A 24,888-nucleotide genomic window follows, 5' to 3' on the forward strand; every position below is an offset into this window, starting at 1 on the left:
TACAAAAACAAATTAATCCGTAAAGTTTAAAATTCAAAACATAGTGAGGCGGTGCATTGAGTTGCATTGTTAATAATAATAATAATAATAATAATAATAAACCTTTGTGTTGAGATAATTTTTTTGGGTGGTACCATATGACAATCATTTTTATATTGAGCATCAAAATTCAATTTGTATCATTTTGGCTATTCAACTTTAATTTTTGTTCACTGAGAGAGTAACGAGGGGATCGCACGGAGAATTTGATTACATATATGCGGGATTTGTCATTTCAACATCAGTTCCGCGTCATATGCATATGTAGATATGCAACATCCTCAAAAAGAGCCAGATTATCATTGTTATTGACTAGTTTGTTGGGGCGACGTGGCATGTGTCGTGTCACTAAGAGTGCCCACGTGCCCTCTTTAATGACGTGTTATGTCCGTATATGCTGATGGAGGAGTGAATTAGTGTTAACTTGGTAATTCCGGCATCAAATTCTCTCCGGAATCCCATTGGTACCCTCCTAATAAATACAAATTAAAGTTGACTGACCAAAATGATTTAAATTGAAGTTCGATGCTCAAAATAAAAAATGACCATAGTATAGTATCCACTTAAGATATTTACCTATAATTTTACTTGCCTCCGATTTTGATGTAATACCAACCACCTTAGCCTTCAAATGCAACCTTAAGTCTAGAACTCCTTATACGGGCCATTTGGTTGAATGTAGTTGAAAATGTAGTGGATTTGTATTTACAAATCCTTATATTTGAAAATTAAGGAGAGTCAAATCCGAAGTTTGGTTGGATGTATTTGTAATGCTAGTATAAATTATAAAATATACCTTTTATTTTATGTAAATATGAATTCAAATTTCAAATATTATGAGTAATTAATATAATTAATATATACTTAATTTATTATAATAAAATATAATATATTAATTATTTATTAAAATAATTAATATAATATAATTATATATAATTTTAGGTATAATGCCCTATTTGGTCCCGCTACTTTTCTCTCTCTTCTCTTTTGGTCCCTCTACTTAAAAATGCTCCTGACTAGTCATTTTACTTTTGAAAATGTACCCATTTAGTTAAAAATGCTCCCAACTAGTCCCTCTACTTTTAGAAATGTGCCCACTTAGTCCCTCTAAGTGGGTACATTTTTAAAAATAGAGGGACTGGTTGGAAATATTTTTAACTAAGTGGGTACATTTTCAAAAGTAGAGGGACTAGTCGGGAGCATTTCTGAGTAGAGGGACCAAAAGAGAAGAGAGAGAAAAGTACATGGACTATTTTGGTGATTATACCATAATTTTATATACCACCAAAAATAATTTTATAATATAATATATCAAGTATATACCACCAAAAATATCATTTGTCAAATTAATTAATTAATTAATTATATAATTTTATTTGTTTATATTCTAATTATATTCTAGTTTTTTAAAAAAAATAATTTTAATTGGAATTCCAAATCCACCAAAATCCAATCAGAGAGCATTTGCAACTCTAATTACTTTTTTAGATCCACCTAACCAAACAACTAACTTCAAGAAATCTTGTAATTCCAACTAGGTATAATCACCAAAATAGTCCATGTACTTTTCTCTCTCTTCCTTTTTGGTCCCTCTACTCAGAAATGCTCCCGACTAGTCCCTCTACTTTTGAAAATGTGCCCACTTAGAGGAAAAAGCTCCCAACCAATCCCTCTACTTTTAAAAATGTGCCCACTTAGAGGGACTAAGTGGGCACATTTCTAAAAGTAGAAGGACTAGTTGGGAGCATTTTTAACTAAGTGGGCACATTTTCAAAAATAGAGAGACTAGTCGGGAGCATTTCTGAGTAGAGAGACCAAAAGGGAAGAGAGAGAAAAGTAGAGGGACCAACTAAGGTATTATACAAAGAGTTCTAAATAGGTATAATACTCGAATTGATCCCTCTACTTTTCTCTTTCTTCCCTTTTGGTCCCTCTATTCAGAAATGCATCCCACTAATCCGTCTACTTTTAAAAATGACCCAATTTAGTCCCTCTATCCTTAATCTCTTCCCATCTAGTCCCTCTACTCTTGAAAAATACAGTCAATAATTAGCATATTTTATAATAGAAGGGACTAAGTAAAACTATTTTCAAGAGTAGAGGGACTACTTGGAGCATTTCTGAGTAGAATGCCCAAAAGGGAAGAGAGAGAAAAGTAGAGGGACCAATTCGGGTATTATACCTTCTAAATACTACCAAACATAATGTCTCTCATGCAACTCTCCATTGCATAGAAAAGCACAACAAATGAAAATTAAAATCAACTTATTAATTAATTGTATCAATTTGAACTTAGTGGAACTTAGTCTCCTCCTGTTGGTTTGAATTAAATAATACTTGTTTTGTTTGCAATAATAGTGATAGAAGAAGAATATCCAATGTGCAACTGACACTTGTGTGTTGTGTCATAGAAACTCGGAATCAACAGATCACCTCTTTCTTAGGTGTGATTTCTTCGACCTTATTTGGCATTTTTTTCAAGCAAATTCTAGGGTTGTATTCCCACCCTTGGACCTTGTTCGAGGTCTAAACATCTTGGATCCCATTCATACATGTTCAATATCGATTTTTCTAGGATCTCCTCTCAAGGGTCATTTTTTGGATTTTATGACTCGAAAAAAACAATCAAGGTTGTCAGACCCAGACCGGCCGGACCGGTTCGATAAAAAAACTGGGAATCGGCCATAAGGCCGGTCCGAGCATATCCTTAAACTTGAGCTTTAATTGACACGGCTAAGAACCGGATGACCCGGTCTGTTTAACCGGGAATCAGTTAAATCGGCCGGTTCTAACGAAGCAACAGCGGGGGAGTCTTCGAGAGAGAAGGAGTTCATTAGGTTAGATGATCTAGACATAGCGAACAGAGAAAGAAGTAGCAATAGCGACGGAGGAGGAGCTGTGTTCTAGGGCTCGGTTTGAAAGAGAAGATACTTTGATTAGAATAACTAATTAAGAAAATGCTGATTAGGAATCAATTTATTGATTTAGAGAGAGAGAGAGAGAGAGAGAGAGAGAGAGAGAGAGAGAGAGAGTGAGAGTGAGTGAGTGATTGTGAGTCCCAAGAGGCACTAGATTTAAGATTTATATTTTTTTATTTTTATTTTTAAAATATTTTATAGTTTTAGGAAGTTAAGATTCTTGAGAATGATATATAAAATTAAAAACTTAAATATTAAATTTAATTAATTATGCTTGTTTTAGTTATGAAAAATGGTGATTATATTATTTTTAATATTTATTAATTATTATAATAAATTTTTAATGTTTTATTGTTGACCCCGGTTCAACCCGATTTGACCAGATTGAACCCATTGACCCCTGACCCCTGACCTTGGTCAGGTCAATACTCGGGCCGGGTTTGACAACCCTGGAAACAATCACATTTGCTCTTACCCCTCACTCAGTTATTTCCAAAATTATTTATATGCTACTTGTTTGGATTTCTGCAGCTAAAGACCCGAGCCAATGCTTCCCAGATGACTCCATTCAAGAGCTCCCTTGATTTCTTGAGCGCTAGACCAAATGATGTTATTAGCTCTGCTTAGGAGTGATCCATTCCCACTGCCAGCTTGAGGAGGCCTCAGATACCAGATGGTGGACTTCGCCTTCTCAATTGCTTTTCCTTCTTTTTGTTTCTTTGGATTTTTTGAATTGGTTGTTGTTAAGGTGTATTTTACCCTTGGTGACTGCTTCTCGCCTCGTGTTTGGTTTATAATTGTGTTTATTTTCTTTTCTGCCCTTTTGTTTGTTCCTAGTTTGATTTGTACTTGCCTTTCTTTTTAATAAATTAGTGATTTATTCTATTTATTTAAAAAAAATATATTGTCCATACTTTTAAATAAAAAAACATTCAAAGGACATGAAAAAGAAAACCTATCTTCTCAAGGAGGCCCCTTTCTCTGAGAAATTAAATCTTCAACATCATAAAGACCGCCTGAGGGATTACGTAGGATAGTCGGAGGATCAAAAATGCTGGAAGCTTACAGGGAATGGTGTTTTTTCGGTGAAATCCTTCTATAATTTTCTTGTGGATGGTGGTTTGTGTTGCCCCGTGGCGAGGTTCTTTTGAAGTAACAGTTGCCCAAAGAAAATCAATTTGATCAATTGGTTGGTGTGGAAGAATAAAGTGTTCTCTTGAGAATCTCGAGAAATGGAAGTGTAATAAGCTCCCAACGGCCACTTGTGTGATGTGTCATGCTGGGCAGAGTTTGTGGATCATCTCTTCATTCACTGCTCTTTTGTTAGGCAAATATGGGATTATATCATTGGTATAATACACTAATTGGTCTCTCTACTTTTCTCTCTCTTTTCTTTTGGTCCCTCTACTCAGAAATGTTCCCGACTAGTCCCTCTACTTTTGAAAATGTGCCCACGTAGTTAGAAATGCTCCCAATTAGTCCCTCTACTTTTAAAAATGACCAACTAGAGGGACTAAGTGGACTCATTTTTAAAAGTAGAGGGACTGATTGTGAGTATTTTTAACTAAGTGGGCACATTTTCAAAAGTAGAGGGACTAGTCGGGAGCATTTCTGAGTAAAGGGACCAAAAGGGAATAGAGAGAAAAGTACAGGGACTATAGTTAAAAATGCTCACAATCAGTCCCTCTACTTTTAAAAATGTGCCCAGCTAAGTGGGCACATTTCTAAAAGTAGAGGGACTGGTTGGGAGCATTTTTAACTAAGTGGGCACATTTTCAAAAGTAGAGGGACTAATCGGGAGCATTTCTGAGTAGAGGGACCAAAAGTAAAGAGAGAGAAAAGTAGAGGGACCAACTAGGGTATTATACCTTTTATTATACTACTGCAAAACCCAGAACCACCTGCCTCTATGAGCAACCTCTGGGACTCTTGGAGGGCGTCTATTCGACCTTCAATGAGGGATATGGGAGATTTGGTGGTGAAAGCACTTGTGTGTAATGTTTGGCGTACAAGAAATGAATGTATTTTTAATGCCAATATGTTGCCTGTTCATACTGTGATTTTGGGTATTTACCTCATGCTATCATTCTGGTGCTCTTTAATTCGGGATAAATCACAAGTGAAGTTAGAAGACTCCATGGCAATTATCTGACGCACAGTCTGGATTTTCTAGGACCTCGAGCTGAGGCGTCGTTTGGGACTTCGACGTCAGGGGAGACATGATCCGAGCACGGGTTAAGGTCCTTCGCGGTGGGCAGGAGGGCAGTAAGGATGCTTTGGTTCCTCTTCTGTGAGTGTTGTTTTTATCTTTCTAGTGTTTGTTTTCTCCTATGATTGGTTTGTAACCACAACTTGTGAGCTATGTTTTTTTTTTTGTTCCCTTCTCTACTTTTTGGTAGAGTTCTATTGTATTGGACATGATGGTCTAACCAGACGTTGGGCCAGACTGGATCGATTTTTATCAAACTCAAACTAGTTTATTAAATTTAATTACATTTCCAACCAGCACCTTGCCCGCATTAACTCTGATCACTCTCCTATGTTTCTTATTGCCCATGACTCCCCTTCTCCTTCTAGCAGAATCTTTCGCTTTGAGAATATCTGGTTGGATTATGAAGGATGTCATAGTAGTGTTGTTAATGCCTGGAATGCTACCCCTTCTACTTCTCCGATGCATTCTTTCACGCATTTTATTTCCCAAACTAAATTAAATCTTTGCAGATGGAAACGTTCCAGTATTTGCCATATTGATGAGGAATTGAAGAACATTGAGCAAGAAATTAATGCTATAGATCAACACCACTTTTCTTCCGATACCTGGGGTTCGACATGGCTCAGAGCTCTCAGGAACCGTCATGCGGCCCTTCTCAAACAGAAAACGATATACTGGGGCCAAAGAGCTCGCTCCCAATGGATAACTAAAGGTGACCAAAACTCTAGTTTCTTTCACAGTTCAGTCAAGATTCGCAGACATAGGAATAGAGTTAGAGCTATCAAAGACAAATCAGGTACTATCTTTACTGAGCATATTGACTTAGAAAACTGTTTTGTTCATCATTATAAAAATCTTTGGACGTCTTCCTCGGTTTTTACCATTGATTCTCTGCTTAATGCCATGCCGGATGATTTCCCTGTGTTGAGTGATGAGGACAGAGCTTCTTTGATTCGACCTATCTCTATGAGAGAAGTCTATCAAACGCTCAACTCAATGCCCCGGGGAAAAAGTCCTGGCCCTGATGGCCTTAATGTGGAGTTCTATCTTTTTTATTGGAATATTGTTGGTGAGCACCTTTTCAATGCGATTGCCTATTTCTTTCATACTGCTAAGATGCCTCCCTCTTGGGGTAAAACTTTCGTCACTCTGATTCCTAAAAAAGATAACCCCATTTCAGTGTTAGATTTTCGCCCTATTTCTTTGTGTAATGTCTGCTATAAAATTATTGCAAAGATCTTGGCCAATCGCTTAAAATCTGTGATTCATTCCCTCATTGGTCCTGAACAAACTGGGTTTATTCCGGGGCGTGGCGCTTATGATAATATAATTGCAGCCCAGGAAATTGCCCATAGTTTAGAATTAGATACCTCTGCCCCCCCTAGGATGATGCTTAAAATTGACATTGAAAAAGCTTTTGATACTGTTGAATGGGTAACCATTTTTGCCACCCTCCGGAAGATGTCCTTTCCTGACCTTTGGATCTCTTGGATTCATGCCACTTTAACCTCTGCTTCCTTTTCTATCATCATCAATGGTAATCATTCTTCCTGGATTAACAGTAGTAGAGGAGTTAGGCAGGGGGATCCTCTCTCCCCTCTGCTTTTCCTTCTCGCTTCTCAAAATCTCTCTTCTATCCTCAACAAAGCTATGAATCTCAATCTTGTCCCTGGCTTCTGCAGCAACCTCCCTAGAAATTTCAATCACTTAATGTTTGCTGATGACCTCATCTTAATTACCAATGCCTCTAGGAAAGCTGCTAGAAATTGTCTCCTTTGTCTTAATATCTATTACAATCTCTCTGGACAAAGGCCCAATCCCTCCAAATCAGCGCTTTATCTTCCATCCTGGTGTAATAGGAGAATCGCTAACTCTATATCTAAAATTCTTGGTTTCAAAATTGGTTCATTCCCTTTCATTTACCTTGGTGTCCCTATCTCTCCTAGAAGACTTCTGGTAAATCAACTCAGTTTTCTCCCTAACAAAGTCCATTCGGCAATCCATGCCTGGAACCACTCGCACCTCTCTCTTGCTGGTCGCTCTGTTCTGATTAACAGTACTTTATTTGCTATTCCTATCTACATCTCTTCTGTCATGAACCTGCCTAATACTATCCTTGATTCCATTTCCAAACTGGCCAGGGATTTCCTCTGGGGTCATGGCGGCAATAAACGCGGTTTCCATTCTGTTGGTTGGGCCCTCACGACTCAATCTAAGCCTGAGGGGGGGCTTGGTATTAAAAAAATCTAAGACTTGTTAAACACTCACTTATGGCCAAGAACATATTTGCTATCCTTAATTCTGATAACAAGATCTGGGTGGACATCTTTAAAGACAAATATCATGGGTGGCATCCATGGAAGCATCATTCTCCTGCCCGCTCCTCTTGGTTCTTTTAAATCTATTTGTAACACTTCGATTTCCTTCGTGCCAATTTCAAAAATCATCTCACTCAATAGTAATGGCTTGGATTGGTGGACTGATCCTTGGATTATGGATCTTCCTATATCGCATAAGCCTACATTTCTAAACATGGACCTGAATTTTTGAAAACTTAAACATCTATGATTTCTTGGATAATAATGTTTTTCAATGTGAATTTTTCTCGAGAATTGCTTTTTGGTAATTCGTGGATCTTGATTTTATTTCGAATGTCGGTTTTCATCGAGACTAATGATAATCTGTGGGTATGGGCCTATCATTCGCATTATGCTACTATCTCTTCCACTGTCTACACCCATATCAATTCATCTTGTCTTTGAATCTGAAAATTGGATGGGGTGGGATCTTATTTGGAAATTATCTCGTTGTCCCCCAGTATTAAAAACTTTCATTTTGGAAACTAGCTCATGATAAACTAACGACGGGTGCCTATCTTTACAATCTTAACATTGGACCTTTTGTTAGCTGTCCCTTCTGTGGATTATATGATGAATCTGCTTCCCATCTCATTTGGTTGTGTTCAAAAGTTCAGCACTGCTGGACCCCAATTCTCATCAGGATGAACAGAGACCCTTTGGATTTAAATTACTTATGTTCTGGCCGTTGGCTGGAGTATTATGGCAGGAATAGAAGGGATTGTGATCAGGTTAAAGCTTTGATTGCCACAATGGCTTGGATCATATGGAAAGAGAGATGCAATCATATTTTTCAAAAAGCCAAACTTAATCTGGTTTCTATTCCCGCAAGGGCTATTAACCACTGTAACAGTTTCTTCAGGGACAACAACATCAGGGAGTTTTCTGGGCCTTCTCTCTCTCCCAAATCCATATTTATCTATGCCGATGCCTCTTGGAGCTCGGCCTCTAAGTGTGCTGGCCTTGGTTTCATCATTGTTGCTAACCCCGGCCTGGTTTTGCTTGCAGGTGCTTCTGGCACAAGCCATTCCACACCTTTTGATGCTGAGATTGATGCTATTTGCCTGGCTCTTCAACATTGTAAAGATTTCAACTGGCAACCTACGATCATCTGCTGTGATTGCCCAGGGGTCGAGCAGCTAAGCAAACACTTTCACCCCTGCATTTCCTGGCGTGCTAGCAATCAGCTCAACAAACTGAAGCAACAAATGAAGGACTTCCCTGACATCTCCATCTCTTCGATTCCAAGGGAAAAGAACTCTATTGCTGATGAACTGGCAGCATTTGGGCTTCTCCATCCTTCTTTATCTCTGCTTTTTCAGAGGCCTTGACCGACCTTACTCGGCTTGATGAGATTTGTGCCATCCAGCCTCTTCTTCCGATCATTTTGTGGTGTTTTCTTCTGTTTTTTGTAGCTTTTTTTGCTCTTTTTTTCTCAAAAAGAGTTCTATTGTATTGTTTTCTTTTTCAATTAAAGTGGTTTAGTGTTTACACACTTTTTCTTAAAAAAACATATATTTTAATTGTTTGGTGCTTGAATCCCAAAAGTCAGCAAATGCAAAATTGACAACTATGCAAATGTGGTGGAGGTTCGAGGAGGTTGCCTGGAAGAATAGAAATGTATTGTATATATTTCTTTGACATCAAAATGGCCTGCCCAGCACTAGTCAACGTTATTCTTTTTTTTGTCCTTAAACGACTTCCCATCAAACAATAATTGTTATCTTCCAAGGAAAAAGAGGTTCAATTGTTGATGCAGAGAAGAACAAGAAGAGGAAGAAATAGTAACAGATCGGTGAGTCTAATTCTTTGTATATCCTGCTATTTCAATTTTTTAGCCAGGATTCTTATCAAATGTTTCAGAAATTCAGGAATTACAATTAAAAAAAAAAAAGGAGTTATCAAAATACTTGGAAATGATTGACACTGCAGAAATTGCAGCAGCATGTTATCATCAAATACCTGCAGAATAATTCACTATTGAGATAATACGAGATCAGTTCTATCATTAATTCAGTTTGATCCTGCCTATAGATTGTGTTTGCATTCACATTGTAGTAATACAAAATCTTCATGTCATTTTTCTTTTAGCAGGCCATTGCAAATGTCAAATACGTCGACCAGCAGTGATACGAGCGGCCTGTCTGCTGGAGCAACAGCAGCTACCATCGGTACTATGCGAAAACAAGTTGTACATCTCTAGTTATGTCCTTTGAATTCTACTTATTTCTGCATATTTTCTACAGCATTAGCCGTAGTTGGTGGTATTGTGGTCATTGTTATAGCTATTGCAATTATCAGATGCATTCAGAAGAACAAAATGCAAGCAAGGAACACATCCATGCAGATAACTAGTGTATCTGCTGTAAATGTGGATTCAAACATCGACATGGTGACAATCGAGCGGTTTCTAGCAGATATAGTAAAAGAGAGGCCTGTCAGATTTACTACTCAGAATATTATAGATTTTACACAAAACTTTGCACAGAAATTGGGTTCAGGAGGCTTTGGAATAGTCTACAAAGGACAGTTCCCCAATGGTGTGCAGATAGCGGTAAAAGTACTTCACAAAACTCAGGATAAAAGAGCTGAAGAACAGTTCATGGCAGAGATAGGAACCATAGGAAGAACATACCACATCAACCTTGTCCGGCTCTACGGATTCTGTTTCGATAACACTTTGAAAGCACTTGTTTATGAGTACATGGAGAAGGGATCGCTGGACAGTTACTTGTTCGATGAGAATCAGAAGCTCAAATGGGAAAAACTTCATGAGATTGCCATTGGAACAGCCAAGGGGATCAGATACCTGCATGAGGAGTGTCAGAAGAAGATAGTGCATTATGATATAAAGCCTGGAAATGTTCTTATTGATGCTAATTTCTCTCCAAAAGTGGCTGATTTCGGATTGGCAACGCTTTGTGATAGAGATAATTCCCACATTAGCTTGACAGGAGGCAGGGGAACTCCTGGTTATGCAGCACCAGAGCTCTGGATGCCATACCCTGTGACTCACAAGTGTGATGTTTACAGCTACGGAATGCTCCTGTTTGAGATACTGGGAAGGAGACGGAATCTCAATCTCAGTCAGGCAGAGAGCCAAGAATGGTTTCCGAGATGGATATGGCACAAGTTTGAAGGAGGAGAACTAGACGGTGTTATGACAAACTGTCGGATTGAACACAGTAACAGAGATAAAGCAGAGAGGATGTGCAAGGTGGCATTGTGGTGTGTTCAGTATCAACCAGATACAAGACCTTCAATGAACAGCGTTGTGAGGATGTTGGAAGGAGAGGAAGAGATCATTGCACCAACCAATCCATTCCAGTATATGATGCCATTTGATGGAAGTTCATCCCAGTGGAGTGAAAGCAGAGGATATTCAACTAGCACAGCAACAACAACAAATGAAAGTGAAGCGAATATTTTAATTCACCAAAATCAGCAGTAAAACTGTAAATTCAGGAAATTCTTGTTCATTTGTTCAAATTCCATAAATTCTATAAACTCCATATCTCTTTCCAAACAGTATTGTATAGTCCTCTGAGCATCAGTCTCAACTATCAAGAGATGTTTCATTGTAGAATTTTAGGCACCACAAATTATAAATATCTGAAGCAATACATCAAGGATGTGAACAAGTCTGCGGTTGCCACACATTCAATTCACAAGGAGTACCTCATCTTTGGCAATGGCTTTACTCGCGTTTGGGAAATGGTAATTATAACGTCGTAAATTCTCAAAGATTAACGTGCTCAGGGAGCTTCTCGGTGAAGATGTTGGAAGGGGAGATGGTGAACTATTTGTGGAGATAAGAGTACCTTTCATGAAGATTTCATAGGTTGATCAAAAATGTCACTAAAATCATGAAATTCAAATGTATTAGAATGATGTCCTCACTATTCATACATTTCATTAAAAATTGGAGGGAATCACTGAGTAAATGTGAAATAAATCCTCTTTTTTAATTCCCAATGTGAACACTTCTCATTCAGTGATGTCCCTACCTCCGAAAAATGACAATCAAACCGCGTTGAGTATTTGTAAAGAAGGTATTAAACTATTAATTGAACCGTCAAAACACGTCTAGTTGTCTGCAAGTGGCTGAATCATCTAAGAAATTTCCAGTGATAAAGAAGGGAAATTTCAATGATTCAAGAAGGACTTTATATTTTGGGAGGAGTTTTCTCACGGAACTATAAACAAAGCATGTTGATGAGGGTATTCTAATATATCCTCAAAGGTTCGTGTGGTCATGCTTCTTTCTCTTCCTGATTTTTTTCATTTTCATTTTGGAACTTCTGGAACTGCTATAGATAAAAATGTCATCTATCTCTGGAGAATTGAAAACTGAAGAATTGATAATAATAGTGATTGGTGAGATCCTTATCCAACACAATCAAGTTCATCTTTTGTTTTTTCATGCATAGTTCCTACTTGCGTTCAATTCTCAAATTCGTCTATTTCTGTGTATGTCTGAAGTGGTCATAATAGAGATGGCAATTGCGTTAGCTGTGCAATCAACGCAAGCAAATTTAAAAAAGAAACGTGAGTTGCGGCAAAACAGTAATTCAACACCCATGAATCCATAATCTGCCAAGGATGGAGATGCAAGAAGGACCACCCAAAATTCAAATGCATCAGTGGAGAGGTTTCTTAATAGGATTGCTAAGGAGAAACCAATCAGATTCACACTCCAAGAGCTCGCAGACTTCACCCTCAACTACACAACACGATTGGGATCTGGTGGGTTTGGGACGGTCTTCAAGGGACAGCTTCCATATGGAGACCTAGTAGCAGTGAAGGTTCTGAATACCGGAGGTTCAGAGGACATGGAGCAGCATTTCAAGGCAGAGATTGCCACCACTGGAAGAACATTTCATGCAAACCTTGTTAGACTCTATGGCTTCTGCTGTGATTCAACTGTCAGAGCCCTGGTCTATGAGTACATGGACATGGGATCTCTAGACACATATCTGTTTGACAAGAGCCACACCATTGCATGGGACAAGTTGCATGAGATTGCAATAACAACAGCTAAAGCACTCTCTTACTTGCATGATGAATGCGAGCAAAGGATCATACACTATGACATCAAACCAGCAAACATCCTCCTAGACCACAACTTCATCCCTAAAGTAGCTGAGCTGACTATGGATTGGCGAAACTTTGCAACAGAGAGAACACTCATGTGAGCATGACGGTAGGGCGGGGAACTCCGGGCTATGCTGCGCCGGAGATGTGGATGATGGGACAAGTGACATACAAATGTGATGTTTATAGCTTTGGGATACTCCTGTTTGAGATTGCAGGGAGGAGGAGAAGCTTTGATGCAAGCTTGGAGGAAGATGAGCGTTGGTTTTCAAAGTGGGTGTGGGAGAGGTACAAGAACGGAGAAATGGAAAAGGTGATGGAGAAGATTGGAGTTGATAACGAACACAAGGGTGAAACAGAGAGGATGCTAATGGTGGCCTTGAAGTGCGTGCAGTACCAGCCAGAAAGAAGGCCTCCCATGGACAAGGTTTTTGGAGGAAAAAAGAGAAATGATGGAACAAGTGGAGACGGGACCACGCTCACTGGGCGCTGGAATCACCCGTACACAATTACTATTTATAATTCCCAAAAAATATGTCTTCAGCTGAGAATCAAACTCTCACCATTCGGTGAGAGCTATCATCGACCCAGATGTATCGATAATCTGAAAAGCCCATTGGCCTCTCATGAACAAGGTTGTGAGGATGTTAGAAGGGGAGATGGAGATTGTGCCTCTATTGATCAATTTCCAGCACCTACTTCATCTGTCGCACCATCCACGGATAAGTGGAGGGGGCCCGTTTTCATCATCAAGTGGAGCAGCATACCAAGGACTAAGATGTTACCCCTTTTTTTTAAAATTTTTTTTTAAAAAAAAAAAACTAAGGCTAAAGAAATGAAATAGGAAGTAAGAGGGAAGTTAAAAGCAAGCTTCAACTGGGAGCACAGATCCCCCAGCCAGCATAGGCGATCACGGCCTTGAAAGAAGAGGGAGATCTTTGGGTTAAAGCAGCCAAAATGTGCCAGTGCATCCGCCAGAATATTTGAGTCTCGATCAATGGTTTTCAAAGTGATGTTGGGGAAGTGGTTCAAAAGTTGTTGCATCTTCCTGAAGGTTGACTCGAGGCGCCAAGCAACTGTCTTGTGAAAAGTTTTGATTATCTGCGAGACTCCTGGACAATCACAGTAGAGTCTGGAAGGATTCCAATTGTTCTCGATGCAGTGCCTCAGGGCTAGATTAATGGTTTCAATTTCAGCCTTGATTGGGGAATCTCCATAGGAACCACCACTAGATCATGCAAGTAAGATTTTGTTAAAGTTAGAGATAATCACAAATCCTAGTCCACAATGCTGAGTTTTCAAGTCAACTAAGATGTTACCCTTTACAAGAAGAAGAAGAACAACAATGACAACAACAAAACACCGCTAGATTTTACTCTTTACCCTGTAAGCAGTTACCCACCGCCCCTTCAAGTGTTTCAGTAATCCGTAGCTGAATCAAATGAAATATTAATTTCAGAAGTATGCAATGTACATTTCAGTAAGGAGATTAAAATTGAATTCCTATGATCATTGAGACCGGCGGATAGGCAAAAGGATCAACTGTTGATCATAATAATATTTCAATGCTAATTATTTATTTATTTATTTATTTCTGATACATTATAGCCTCTTTGTTAGTATGCAACGGCAGGATTGGCAACTGAGGCATGATATTCAAACAAAAACAACATTGATCTCCATGACTTCAGTGGAGATGTCTTCTTGATTTCATATACATTATATAGGAATGCAACACAAGGTGTGCAGAGGAGATCACCTTGGATATTTGGTTCTAAGATCTGCATAACAATGCACGAAAGCTGTTCAACAAAATCGAAATGTTGATGATAAGGAAATTTGGAGATGATTAACTTCAATAAAATGTAGATGAATGAAGAACAAAATCAAAGAGGTTTACCTTAATCATGTTTATCACACAACTTCACCTTCGGTCACTAGTTCTGTTTGTTTTCCATTTTCCTTACCCTGCAATCAAATATGATGAAGATTAAAATTTACAGAAATCATTGGATAGGATCACCTGATTTGAAGAACAAAGAAATAAATGAATGATTCCCAGGAGGGAATGAGAAGATATCATTAAGGACACCGTCAATTATATATACCACCAGGTAAACATCATCCAGCTCCCAATCACTGTTTACAAAGATTAACGTGCTCAGGGAGCTTCTCAGTGAAGATGCTGGAAGGGGAGATTGTGAATGATTTTGGAAGATAGAGCACCTTTCATGAAGATTTCATAGGTTGATCAAGAATGTCAGTGAAATCATGAAACTCAAATGTATTAGAATGATGTACTCATTATTCATACATTTCATAAAAAATTGAAGGGAATCACTGAGTAAATGTAAAATAAATCCTTTTCTTAGTGCCCAATGTTAACACTTCTCATTCAGTGATGTCCCTACCTCCGACAAATGACAATCAAACAGCGTTGAGTAGTTGTAAAGAAGGTATTAATTGAACGGTGTGTAGATGCACAAGAATATTCCAAATCTGAGGAAGAGAAATTTTCACATCTCAAGGACCTTATCTTTTGACAGGACTTTGCTCGCAGAATTAAAAAGAGAGTATGATGATCAGGATGCTATTCCATATCCTCAGACAAAGTTTTTTTGTTGTCTGTGTTTCCTTCTTTTCCTGATCTTCACTTCCATTCTGCAACTTCTGAAACTGCCATGTATAAAAATGTCATCTGAAGGCAGCATAGGGGTCTTTATATGGCTGATGCCCAAAATCGGTGAGATCCTTATCCAACTCAATCAAGTTCATCTTCCATTCTTTCAAGCATAGTTCCAACTTGACTTCAATTCTCACATTCATCCATTTTTTTGTATGTTTGCAGTAATCTTACTCCTGTCAGCAGTTGGAACAGCTGTAGGAGCGTATTTTGTATACAAGTACCTCATGAAACGTGAATTGCCGCAAACCAACAAAAACAGTAATTCAACACTCATGAATCCATCATCTACCACGGATGGAGATGCAAGAAGGACCACCCTAAATTCATGGATTGAAAATGCACCAGTGGAGAGGTTTCTTAATAGGATTGCTGAGGAGAAGCCAATCAGATTCACACTCCAACAGCTCGCCGGCTTAACTAGCAACTACACCACTCGCTTGGGGTCTGGTGGGTTCGGGATGGTCTACAAGGGACAGCTTCCGAATGGAGTCCTAGTAGCAGTGAAGGTGCTGAACTCCGGAGGTTCTGAGAACAAGACACTAATGGAGCAGCAGTTCAAGGCAGAGATTGGCACCATTGGAAGAACATTTCATGCAAACCTTGTTAAACTCTATGGCTTCTGCTATGATTCAATTGTCAGAGCCCTGGTCTATGAGTACATGGACAAGGGATCTCTAGACACATATCTGTTTGACAAGAGCCACGCCATTGCATGGGAGAAATTGCATGAGATTGCAATAGGTACAGCTAAAGCGCTCTCTTACTTGCACGATGAATGCGAGCAAAGGATCATACACTATGACATCAAACCAGCAAACATCCTCCTAGACAACAACTTCAACCCTAAAGTGGCTGACTTTGGATTGGCGAAGCTTTGCGACAGAGAGAACACTCATGTGAGCATGACTGTAGGACGGGGGACTCCGGGCTATGCAGCACCTGAGATAGTGAGATGTGGTTGATGGGACAAGTGACATACAAATGTGATGTCTATAGCTTTGGGATACTCCTGTTTGAGATTGCAGGGAGGAGGAGAAGCTTTGATGCAAGCTTGGAGGAAGATGAGCGTTGGTTTCCAAAGTGGGTGTGGGAGAGGTATGAGAACAGAGAAATGGAAAAGGTGATGGAGACAATGGGAGTTGATGATGAACACAAGGGTGAAACAGAGAGGATGCTAATGGTGGCCTTCAGGTGTGTGCAGTACCAGCCAGAAAGAAGGCCTCCCATGGACAAGGTTGTGAAGATGTTGGAAGGGGAGATGGAGATTTTGCCTCCATTGAACCCTTTCCAGCACTTGCTTTGATCTTGTGCAGCATCTTGGGATTACTTCAGTTGCATGAGTTCATCATCAAGTGGAGCAGCTAACCAAGGATCTGATGTTACTCTTTACCCGTTTGAAAACCCATGCAGTAATTACCCACAGCCCCTTTCAAGTGTTTCAGTAATTTGTGTAGCTGAATCAAATGAAATATATATTTCAGAAGTACGCTATGTACATTTCAGCAAAGCGATTAAAATTGATATCGTTTAATCATTGAAACCAGAGGATAGGCAAAAGGATCAACAGATCATAATAATATCTCAATGATAATGTTTTTTTTTTTCTGATACATTATAGCCTCGTTGTTAGTATGCCACAGCGGGATTGGCAACTGAGGCATGATATTCAAACAAAACAACATTCATCTCCATGGCTTCAGTGGAGATGTCTTCTTGATTTCATATACATTACATATGAATGCAACACAAGGTGTAGGGCGGAGATCACCTTAGATATTTGGTTCTAAGAGCTGCATAACAATGCACAAAAGCTGTTCTACAAAATCGAAATGCTGATGATAAGGAAAATGGGAGATGAGTAACTTCAATAAAATGTGAATGAATGAAGAACAAAATCAAAGAGGTTTACCTTAATCATAGTTATCACACAACTTCACCTTTGGTCACTAATTCTGTTTGTTTCCCACTTTCCTTTCCCTGCAATCAAATATGATAAAGTTTAAAATTTGCAGAAATCATTGGATAGGATCACCTGATTTGAAGAACAAAGAAATAAATGGATAATTCTCAGGAGGGAATGAGATGATATCATAAAGGACACCATCAATTATGTATACTACAAGGTAAACATCATCCAGCTCCCAGTCACAATTTACAACCATTATAGAAGAATGATACAATACCACAATTCAGTAGGACAGTTTATGAGATTTAGTCACTTATAAGATTCTCTTTGCACTGACTAGAACATCACAATTGGATTATAGTGTGCTAATATAGTGCTAACAAGTGACCCACCGACTTGAATACTTGCATGGAAAACTCACCATAATTATAACCTGATGTTCAACTAAGCCACATCACAAGCAGGTCAGTTCCATAAAGATAGTTGCAGTGACTAGAACATCAACAATTGGATTATAGTGTGCTAATATTATGCTAACAAGTGACACACCGACTTGAATACTTGCATGGAGAACTCAACAGAATTATAACCTGATGTTCAACAAAGACAAATCACAAGCAGGTCAGTTCCATAAAAGAAAGTTGATTGAACTGAGCTCCTTATGTTCCACTGCTTATAAAATATACATCCTTCAAGAGCTACACAAAATGCGTTGCAATTAGAATCCTAGTTTGTTACTTTATAGTCATCTCCGAAACACAAAACCACTCATATAGAAACCCATGTTTCTATACAAAAGCAGAAATGTAGCTTCCTTATATACCAGCAAATTTCAAACAACCATTTATTCAGGAAGGACAAAGCAATACTTTCATTGATATTATCTTTCTTTTGTATCAATAATGACTGATAGAAAAGCTCTGCATGAATAAGAAAAAAATGGACATATGGTTGTCATACAAACCAGCAGACGTATTATTTCATATGTCCAAGTCCAACAAGGACTGAAAGCAATAAATTATAGTAAAATGTGATCTAACTATATACACACATAACATATTTATAAATAATTAATGATTAGGAACCAATATAGGAAAGCATTAAGAAAGCTAACATTGTGAGACAAATGCCCAGATCAAGATATAACAAGAAATCATTCAAAAGAATCACCAGAAGCATAGTAATCCACAGGTTAAACAATGGGGCAAACTTTATACGTTAACATTCCATTAAATAATATTAAAAAAATACGCAAATAAACAAACAAAAGATACCTGAGAAATTTAACAGCAAAGGAAAAGCACTAGTTGCAAGATCTACACTCAAATTCAACCAAAAAAAAAAGGCAAAGATCCAATTTTTATGCTTAAAAATACTTACCACACCCTTATTCTCGTAGTAATCATTCAAGGCCCACTGGTACTTAGATTGGTTCAGACCAAACCAATCCGCCAAATACTCATCCAAGCTCGAATGCGCTAAAAAAAATTACCGAAGAACTTAATCACCAGAAAATCCAAAGACAATGGATACCAGATCGGCGAAAATTTACCATCTTGAACCTTGGCGACCGCGTTCCAGAAGAACCCGAAGGCGGATCCCGAGCCACGCGGCGTCGCTGCCGGCTTGTCGAACTGCCGCGGTGGCACCTGAACCGGCGGCGGCAGAGACACTGGCGCCTTTGCCTGTAAATCGTCCACATTTCTCAGGCTCGGACTGGAAACGGAGTTAGGGCTGGCGGTTTGCGTCTTGAGCGTGGCCGGAGGGGTAATGAAGACCGTATACCTCCCTGCCTTCCCAATCACTGGCGGTGGCGTCGCCTCACGCGCCTGCGTCACGGCGGCCATGGCCGGAATTCGGGGTAAAGGCCCAGGTTAGGGTTTCTAGAGACCCCGCCGGAATGGGAGAACAAAAGCTCGAGATGGTCGCTAATGGTGGGAGAGGAAAAGGAGGGTGCTTTTAAATCTCTAAGTATTGCTATAAATACACCGTAAGATTTGACTCAGAAAAGGACTCTCAACTCTTCCAAAAGAACTGGCAGCTTCGGTTTCTTTTTGGGGCTCGCTTTTTGAGTGCGGATAAATGGCATCCTATGCTTTGGTTTGTCCCTCTGTTTTCTTTTTTTCTTTTTAATACGGTAAAGTTTGGGCTTGGATTTAGAGAAAATAACGAGAATGACACTGTTAGTGTGTGATTGGAGTGAATCAAATTAGGTGATAGCTGGCAATCAATCGTTCCATAAATTTTTTACTAAAAATTAATAATAATCTAGGGATAACTATGGATACTCACCGGTCACCAGTAAATAAATAATCGTTTACTGGCAGGGGTAGTATGGTAAATGTATATATCATTGACACGCTTGGCTTTTTACCTCTACCTACTTTTGTTGGTGAAGCTAGTGTATTAATCATCGTTTGAGATATAAATAAGCTCAATTAATTAAGATATGTGCCGGTTGTGATTAATCAATAAGATTAATATCTTAATTAATCAAATGGTTAAGTTTATATGCAGAGAAATGGTTCAAGAATTTTGAAGGCTTTGAGATTCTAAATTGTGGACCCAGGTGGAGATTAATATATTTATATATATTACCCGACATTTCGACACCGGGCAGCCGAAAAGTTGGACCTCTATGTGTGGACCGTACGATTCGTAATGGACGGCTTGGTTGAGAGCGACCATTAGAAACATGATATGAGAGTGGTACAAAGGAGAGCACAAAGTACATTTTCCCAAAAAAAAAAATTTTTTTTTAAGTAAAGTGGTTAAATCACGAATTTATTAAAAGATCAAGAACAGCAAAAACAAATAACCAACACAAATAATACAACCAACCGCAAAAAAAGACGCAACACCAGCGGTGTGACAGTCCACAACAGACAAAAAAGAAAAGAAAAAGGCTGGAGAAAAAGAAAAGACAGACATCAAACAAAGACGAAGGCCCCCAACCGAACACTGCGAAGATGAAATACACCAAGAGGCTACAGAGGTCAACTCAGTCCGTCAAAGAGGGGTCACTCCAGAAGCTGTGGAAGGATCGAACTGCTTGCGAGATCCGCTGATCTGACGCTCAGGAAGTCGAGAGAGTGCTTGACAGACTGAAGGTTATCGCTGGAAATTTGCTGAGTCGAGTCTCTAGCTGCAGAACACCAATCGATAAGCATATGAGAAATTTTAAAAATCACTGATGTAATAGGGAGAAAGGTAAGATTGAAAACTCTTCTATTCCTTTCCAACCAGATATTCCAGAGAATTGCCCTAGTAAGAAGATCCCAGAAAGGGCGTTGGGACGCATCCAGGAAAGGAATCCAAGACAACCACACTTGATCGAGCGAGTTTGGACTCGAATGCGAATTAAGAATGTTCAGGTAATACGCCCAAATTTGGGAAGTAAAGTCACAGTGAATCAAAAGATGATCAATAGTTTCTGAATTTTTATAACACATAACACAGGTATCTGTTGCATTCTGGAAGTTGCAACCTTTCTTAGCCAGATTAGATAAAGTTGAAATTTTGTTATCATTAGCCAGCCAACAGAAAAGTGTGACTTTGCTGGGGCATTCCACTTTCCAAAAAGACGGATAAAGTGGAGTTCGCAACCCACCATCAACAGGGAATTTATAAAATGAGCGAACCGAGAAGGTGTGATTACGATCTTAAGTCCAAATGTTCGTATCCTCTTGGGACAAGGAACAATCGAGAATTGATTGAATAAGGGGAATGAAATCATCAGGAGAGGCCTCAAGGAAGAAAGACTCAAGATTAGAAATATTCAAATAGAGTTGCCTGATAGTAATCTAGGGTGTCTGGCAGATGTTGAAGAAATCAGGCCATATGTCTTTAGGGCCCCACCACTGATCCAGTTATCATACCAGAAAAAAGTAGAGGCACCATTGTGAATCATTTTCGAGGTGCAAGCTCTAAAAACAGGATGTGTAGGGGTGATACCAGCCCAGAAGAAAGATTTGTTCCTTGGTGGGGTATGGAAGAGTGGCCCAGGAGGGCCTCTGCTAAGGTAGTTTAAGTGGATAATTTTAGTCCAGCAACCTTGTTGCCTAGTGTAAATCTTCCACCACCATTTAGCAAGAAGGGCATTATTAAAGCAGTGGAGATAGATAAAATACTACGAGGATGACAAATTCTATCCCAAGCGACCAAGCAAAGACCTTTGGAACCAAGGTCCGGTCCTTTCCAGAGAAAGTATCTGCGTATTTTATCTATCTCCTTTATTACCTAGGATGGTAATTTGAAAACAGACATCCAATACGTAGGGATAGAAGAGAGGATCGAGTTAAGAAGAGTGAGACGACCCCCAAGAGAAAGATAAGTGGCTTTCCAAGAAGAAAGTTTGGTTCTCACCATCGAAGTTAGCTTTGTCCAGTCTTCGCGTTTGGGGCGTCGTCCAGAGATTGGTACACCTAGGTAAGTGAGTGGAAGGCAATCTCTAGTACAATTAAGAATCAAAGCTGAAAATGTGCTTGGTTGAAATTCGTAATTGGTGAAATAAAGACAACTCTTATTGTAGTTAATGGTAAGACCATAGGCACTTTCAAAGAGGTATAGTTAATGGTAAGAATAGAAGGGGGATAAGGGATCTCCCTGGCGTAAACCACGTTTACAACGGATGAATCCATGAGGTTCCCCATTCACAAGAACCTTGGGTCTAGACGTGTGGAGGATGTTAGAAATTCAGGAAATCTAACGTGAACTAAAACCCCGTGCAGCAAGAATATCAAAGAGGAAGTCACAATCCAACGAATCAAAAGCCTTAGCGAAGTCAACTTTAAAAGCAAAACCAAGCACTTTTTCCTTTTGAAGATGGAAAATTAATTCATGGGCAGCAATAATATTATCTACAATGCATCTGCCTTTGATGAACGCCGATTGGGAGTCATCCACAAGTGAACTTATTACAAATCTCATCCTATTAGCAAGGACTTTTGATAAAATTTTACAGGAAGAGTTAATTAAGCTAATAGGACAAAAGTCTGTTAACTTCTCAGGGGAATTAGATTTAGCAATCAAAGCTATGTGAGTCCAATTGATGCGATCAAGGTTGGCCTTCCCATCAAAAAAATCATTGCAAAGGGAAATCAAGGAATCTTTTACAAGGTCCCAGTGCTTTTGGAAAAAAAAAAGATTGGGAAGCCATCGGGGCCTGGGGCCTTATCAGCGCACAGATCGAACACTGCCTATTTAAGTTCATCCAAGGAAAATGGCTGGTCCAAGTTGGAGAGATCAACAACATCTCTAGAATTGAACAAATGCTGCCAGTCCCAAAGGAAGCGAGATGGTCTAGCAATACCAATGAGAAAACCCAAATGATCAGAAAAGAGTTTACCCAAATTTTGGTTACCCTCGATCCAAGAGCCGTCAACGGAGATTCTTGGAATAAAGTTTTTGTTGCACCGACCATTGGCGATAGAGTGAAAGTATTTTGTATTTGAATTGCCTACTTTGAGCCAAGTGATTCTGGATCTCTGTCTCCAATAAGTTTCTTCTTCTCTAAGGATAGAGGAGAGATCCTGGCGCAACTGGGTAACACGAAGAACTTCGAGATCAGATAGATCCCTACTCTTACTAATCGAGTCTAAGGAATTAATTTCCAAGAGTAAGTCATTTTTCTGCACATAAATGAAACCGAAATTCTCAGAAGCCCAAACTTTGAGATAGTGTTTAAGATGAATAAGTTTTTTTGAAACGACGAAAGCACCGCACCCCTCCTGATTGGTTTCTGTCCACCAATCATGAATAAGAGAGCATAATTGATCGTTATTGTACCAAGATTTTTCTAAGCGGAAGATACGAGATCTTTGGGTGTGGGGACCAAACTCTAAATAGACAGGGGCATGGTCAGAGCCAAATCTGGGCAAAGCAGATTGAATTGAGCTTGGGTAAGCAGAAAACCAATCAAGTGAAAGAAGGAAACGATCAAGACGGGTCCAGATAGGGTCAGTCTGTCCGTTAGTCCAGGTGAAGCTTCGGCCATGAAGTGGGGGGTCAACCAAATTAAGCTCGTTAAGGAAGTTTTGCGCCGAAGCAAGGTCACCGAGGTTAGGAATACCTCTGTTCTTATCATTAGGGGAAAACATAGTGTTAAAGTCGCCACAAAGAACCTAGGTGGGCGAACAAAGACTGTGAACTAAACGAAGTTCATTCCAAAAGTCATGACGTATGGATTTGGAATTAGGTCCATAAACAGTTGTGCAGACCCAAGAAAGATTATCTACTTTATTAGAAAACTTTAAGGTAAGGGAAAAGATCCCCGAGTGAATGAGGGTTCCAGACACTTTGGAACTATCTTAAGACATGATGATGCCCCCAGCAGAACTAGAGACAGGGATAAATTCGAAAAAGTCAAGAGCTCTCCCACCAATGGAATTCCAAAGGGATCTGTGAAGTGTAGGCAACTTAGATTCTTGTAATCAGACAATGTCAGCTTTAAGAGAGGACAAAAAATTTTTAACTAGGTGGCGTTTAGCGGGCCTACCTAAACTCCTAACATTCCAGGAAATGATTTTCATAATAAGGGGTTGGGTGTATGGGCGGCGGTCCCCTCAGGGCCTACCGCAGAAGAGATTTTCCTTAATTCTAAGTTCTTCATGATATCGAAACATTTAGATTTATGTTGAGGGGAACCAGAAATTTAACTTGCCAAGGGCTTTTGTTAATTTTTTTAATTAAAACATGGATTATTTATATACTCTATAATAATAATAATAATAATAATAATAATAATAATAATAATAATAACAAACATAATACTATCTCACTACGAAAAGAATATTTGAGTGGAATTTTTATTATTCAATATTTAAAACCATCAATGGTGCCGATAATGCTAAAACAGTTCTATGTGGGAGTTAGTTTGTGCCTTGATTTTCACGTGGAGTATGCATGAATTAACGATCAATTTTCGGTGATACATGTGATTTGTCCATTTTTTTTAAATAATAATAATAATAATAATAATGTGAGATATGTATGCATGCTATTCCATCAAAATTTTAATGTTAATATACACAATTCATTATATGGGGGATATTATGCACCGTGCATCATGTAAAACACATGCTTGTATCATGGTTTGTTTTAATTTCTTTAGCTTTCAAATAATTGACGTTGAGCCATAACAATATCTTTAAAAAAAATTAAATGATATTCCAAGTGAAGACTGCATCAATAATTGAAAAACACACAAAATACTGCCGATTATAGCCATATAAGTCCATTGATCAAGATCAATTTCTATAAATAAAAAACTAATATCAAAGTGTTTTCTTTTTTTTTTATACCTCATTAATTAAGAAGTTAATTTTGTGCTCATAAAACTAATTATCATAACATTCAACTTCAAAAGACTAAATAAGTTTGCTTTAACCTAAGTCTGATAATTGGCATTATACTTCCTTCTCAACAAAGTTTATAGAAAGTAATTTAAAGGCCTAATTTATTGTATTTGATTAAAAAAATTGAATTGATTAAACTTTAAATTAAAAATTATTAATTTTTTTAATTTATTACAATTATTTTAATTATTCTAATTACAAAGTTGCAAAAAATGTTAAAAGACTTAAAATAAAGAAGTATCCAACATTAGACGGCTTGAAATTATTCTTTTACTACCTTCCTATTTATTAAAGGGTTCATAGCTCAGTAGTAATGATTTT

General features: G+C 38.6%; 5 protein-coding genes across 9 annotated transcripts; 3 read left to right on the forward strand and 2 right to left on the reverse strand.

Annotated features, from left to right (window-relative positions):
* The first annotated feature begins 9,178 nt into the window (after nucleotides 1-9,178).
* LOC120279279 (rust resistance kinase Lr10-like) lies at nucleotides 9,179-11,093 on the forward strand. 3 transcript variants are annotated; one of them, XM_039286167.1, is made up of 3 exons: nucleotides 9,179-9,321; nucleotides 9,621-9,697; nucleotides 9,773-11,093. In XM_039286167.1, exons 2-3 carry the CDS (start codon nucleotides 9,631-9,633, stop codon nucleotides 10,975-10,977), a joined length of 1,272 nt encoding a protein of 423 aa, XP_039142101.1. In that variant the 5' UTR covers nucleotides 9,179-9,321; nucleotides 9,621-9,630; the 3' UTR covers nucleotides 10,978-11,093. The 3 variants fall into 3 exon arrangements, with proteins under 3 accessions (XP_039142101.1, XP_039142102.1, XP_039142103.1); XM_039286168.1 differs by having other exon boundaries at nucleotides 9,189-9,321; nucleotides 9,618-9,697; XM_039286169.1 differs by lacking the exon at nucleotides 9,179-9,321 and adding an exon at nucleotides 9,349-9,510.
* Nucleotides 11,094-12,118: 1,025 nt separating this feature from the next.
* Nucleotides 12,119-13,168, forward strand: LOC120278581 (rust resistance kinase Lr10-like; the record flags this gene model as incomplete). The annotated part of the gene is given in 3 exon segments (XM_039285328.1): nucleotides 12,119-12,667; nucleotides 12,670-13,121; nucleotides 13,165-13,168. Coding segments are annotated over 3 exon segments (1,005 nt in total), but the record flags the coding sequence as incomplete, so codon positions are not given.
* A 1,884-nt stretch (nucleotides 13,169-15,052) lies between these two features.
* Nucleotides 15,053-16,789, forward strand: LOC120279278 (rust resistance kinase Lr10-like). Its single transcript, XM_039286166.1, is given in 3 exon segments — nucleotides 15,053-15,363; nucleotides 15,469-16,247; nucleotides 16,250-16,789. Coding segments are annotated over 3 exon segments (1,404 nt in total). The 5' UTR covers nucleotides 15,053-15,098; the 3' UTR covers nucleotides 16,610-16,789.
* Nucleotides 16,790-16,854: 65 nt separating this feature from the next.
* Nucleotides 16,855-19,162, reverse strand: LOC120279281. Of its 3 annotated transcripts, none has more exons than XM_039286171.1 (4): nucleotides 18,765-19,162; nucleotides 18,593-18,690; nucleotides 17,216-17,283; nucleotides 16,855-17,117 (listed from the first exon to the last, which is right to left on the reverse strand). In XM_039286171.1, exons 1-3 carry the CDS (start codon nucleotides 19,057-19,059, stop codon nucleotides 17,230-17,232), a joined length of 447 nt encoding a protein of 148 aa, XP_039142105.1. In that variant the 5' UTR covers nucleotides 19,060-19,162; the 3' UTR covers nucleotides 16,855-17,117; nucleotides 17,216-17,229. The 3 variants fall into 3 exon arrangements, with proteins under 3 accessions (XP_039142105.1, XP_039142104.1, XP_039142106.1); XM_039286170.1 differs by having other exon boundaries at nucleotides 16,855-17,122; XM_039286172.1 differs by having other exon boundaries at nucleotides 16,855-17,138.
* A 3,248-nt stretch (nucleotides 19,163-22,410) lies between these two features.
* Nucleotides 22,411-23,310, reverse strand: LOC120278582. Its single transcript, XM_039285329.1, has one exon. It carries the CDS (start codon nucleotides 23,308-23,310, stop codon nucleotides 22,411-22,413), a length of 900 nt encoding a protein of 299 aa, XP_039141263.1.
* Nucleotides 23,311-24,888: the final 1,578 nt, after the last annotated feature.

The sequence above is a fragment of the Dioscorea cayenensis genome, chromosome 16, assembly GCF_009730915.1.
Source record: "Dioscorea cayenensis subsp. rotundata cultivar TDr96_F1 chromosome 16, TDr96_F1_v2_PseudoChromosome.rev07_lg8_w22 25.fasta, whole genome shotgun sequence".
Taxonomy (NCBI): Eukaryota; Viridiplantae; Streptophyta; class Magnoliopsida; order Dioscoreales; family Dioscoreaceae; genus Dioscorea; species Dioscorea cayenensis.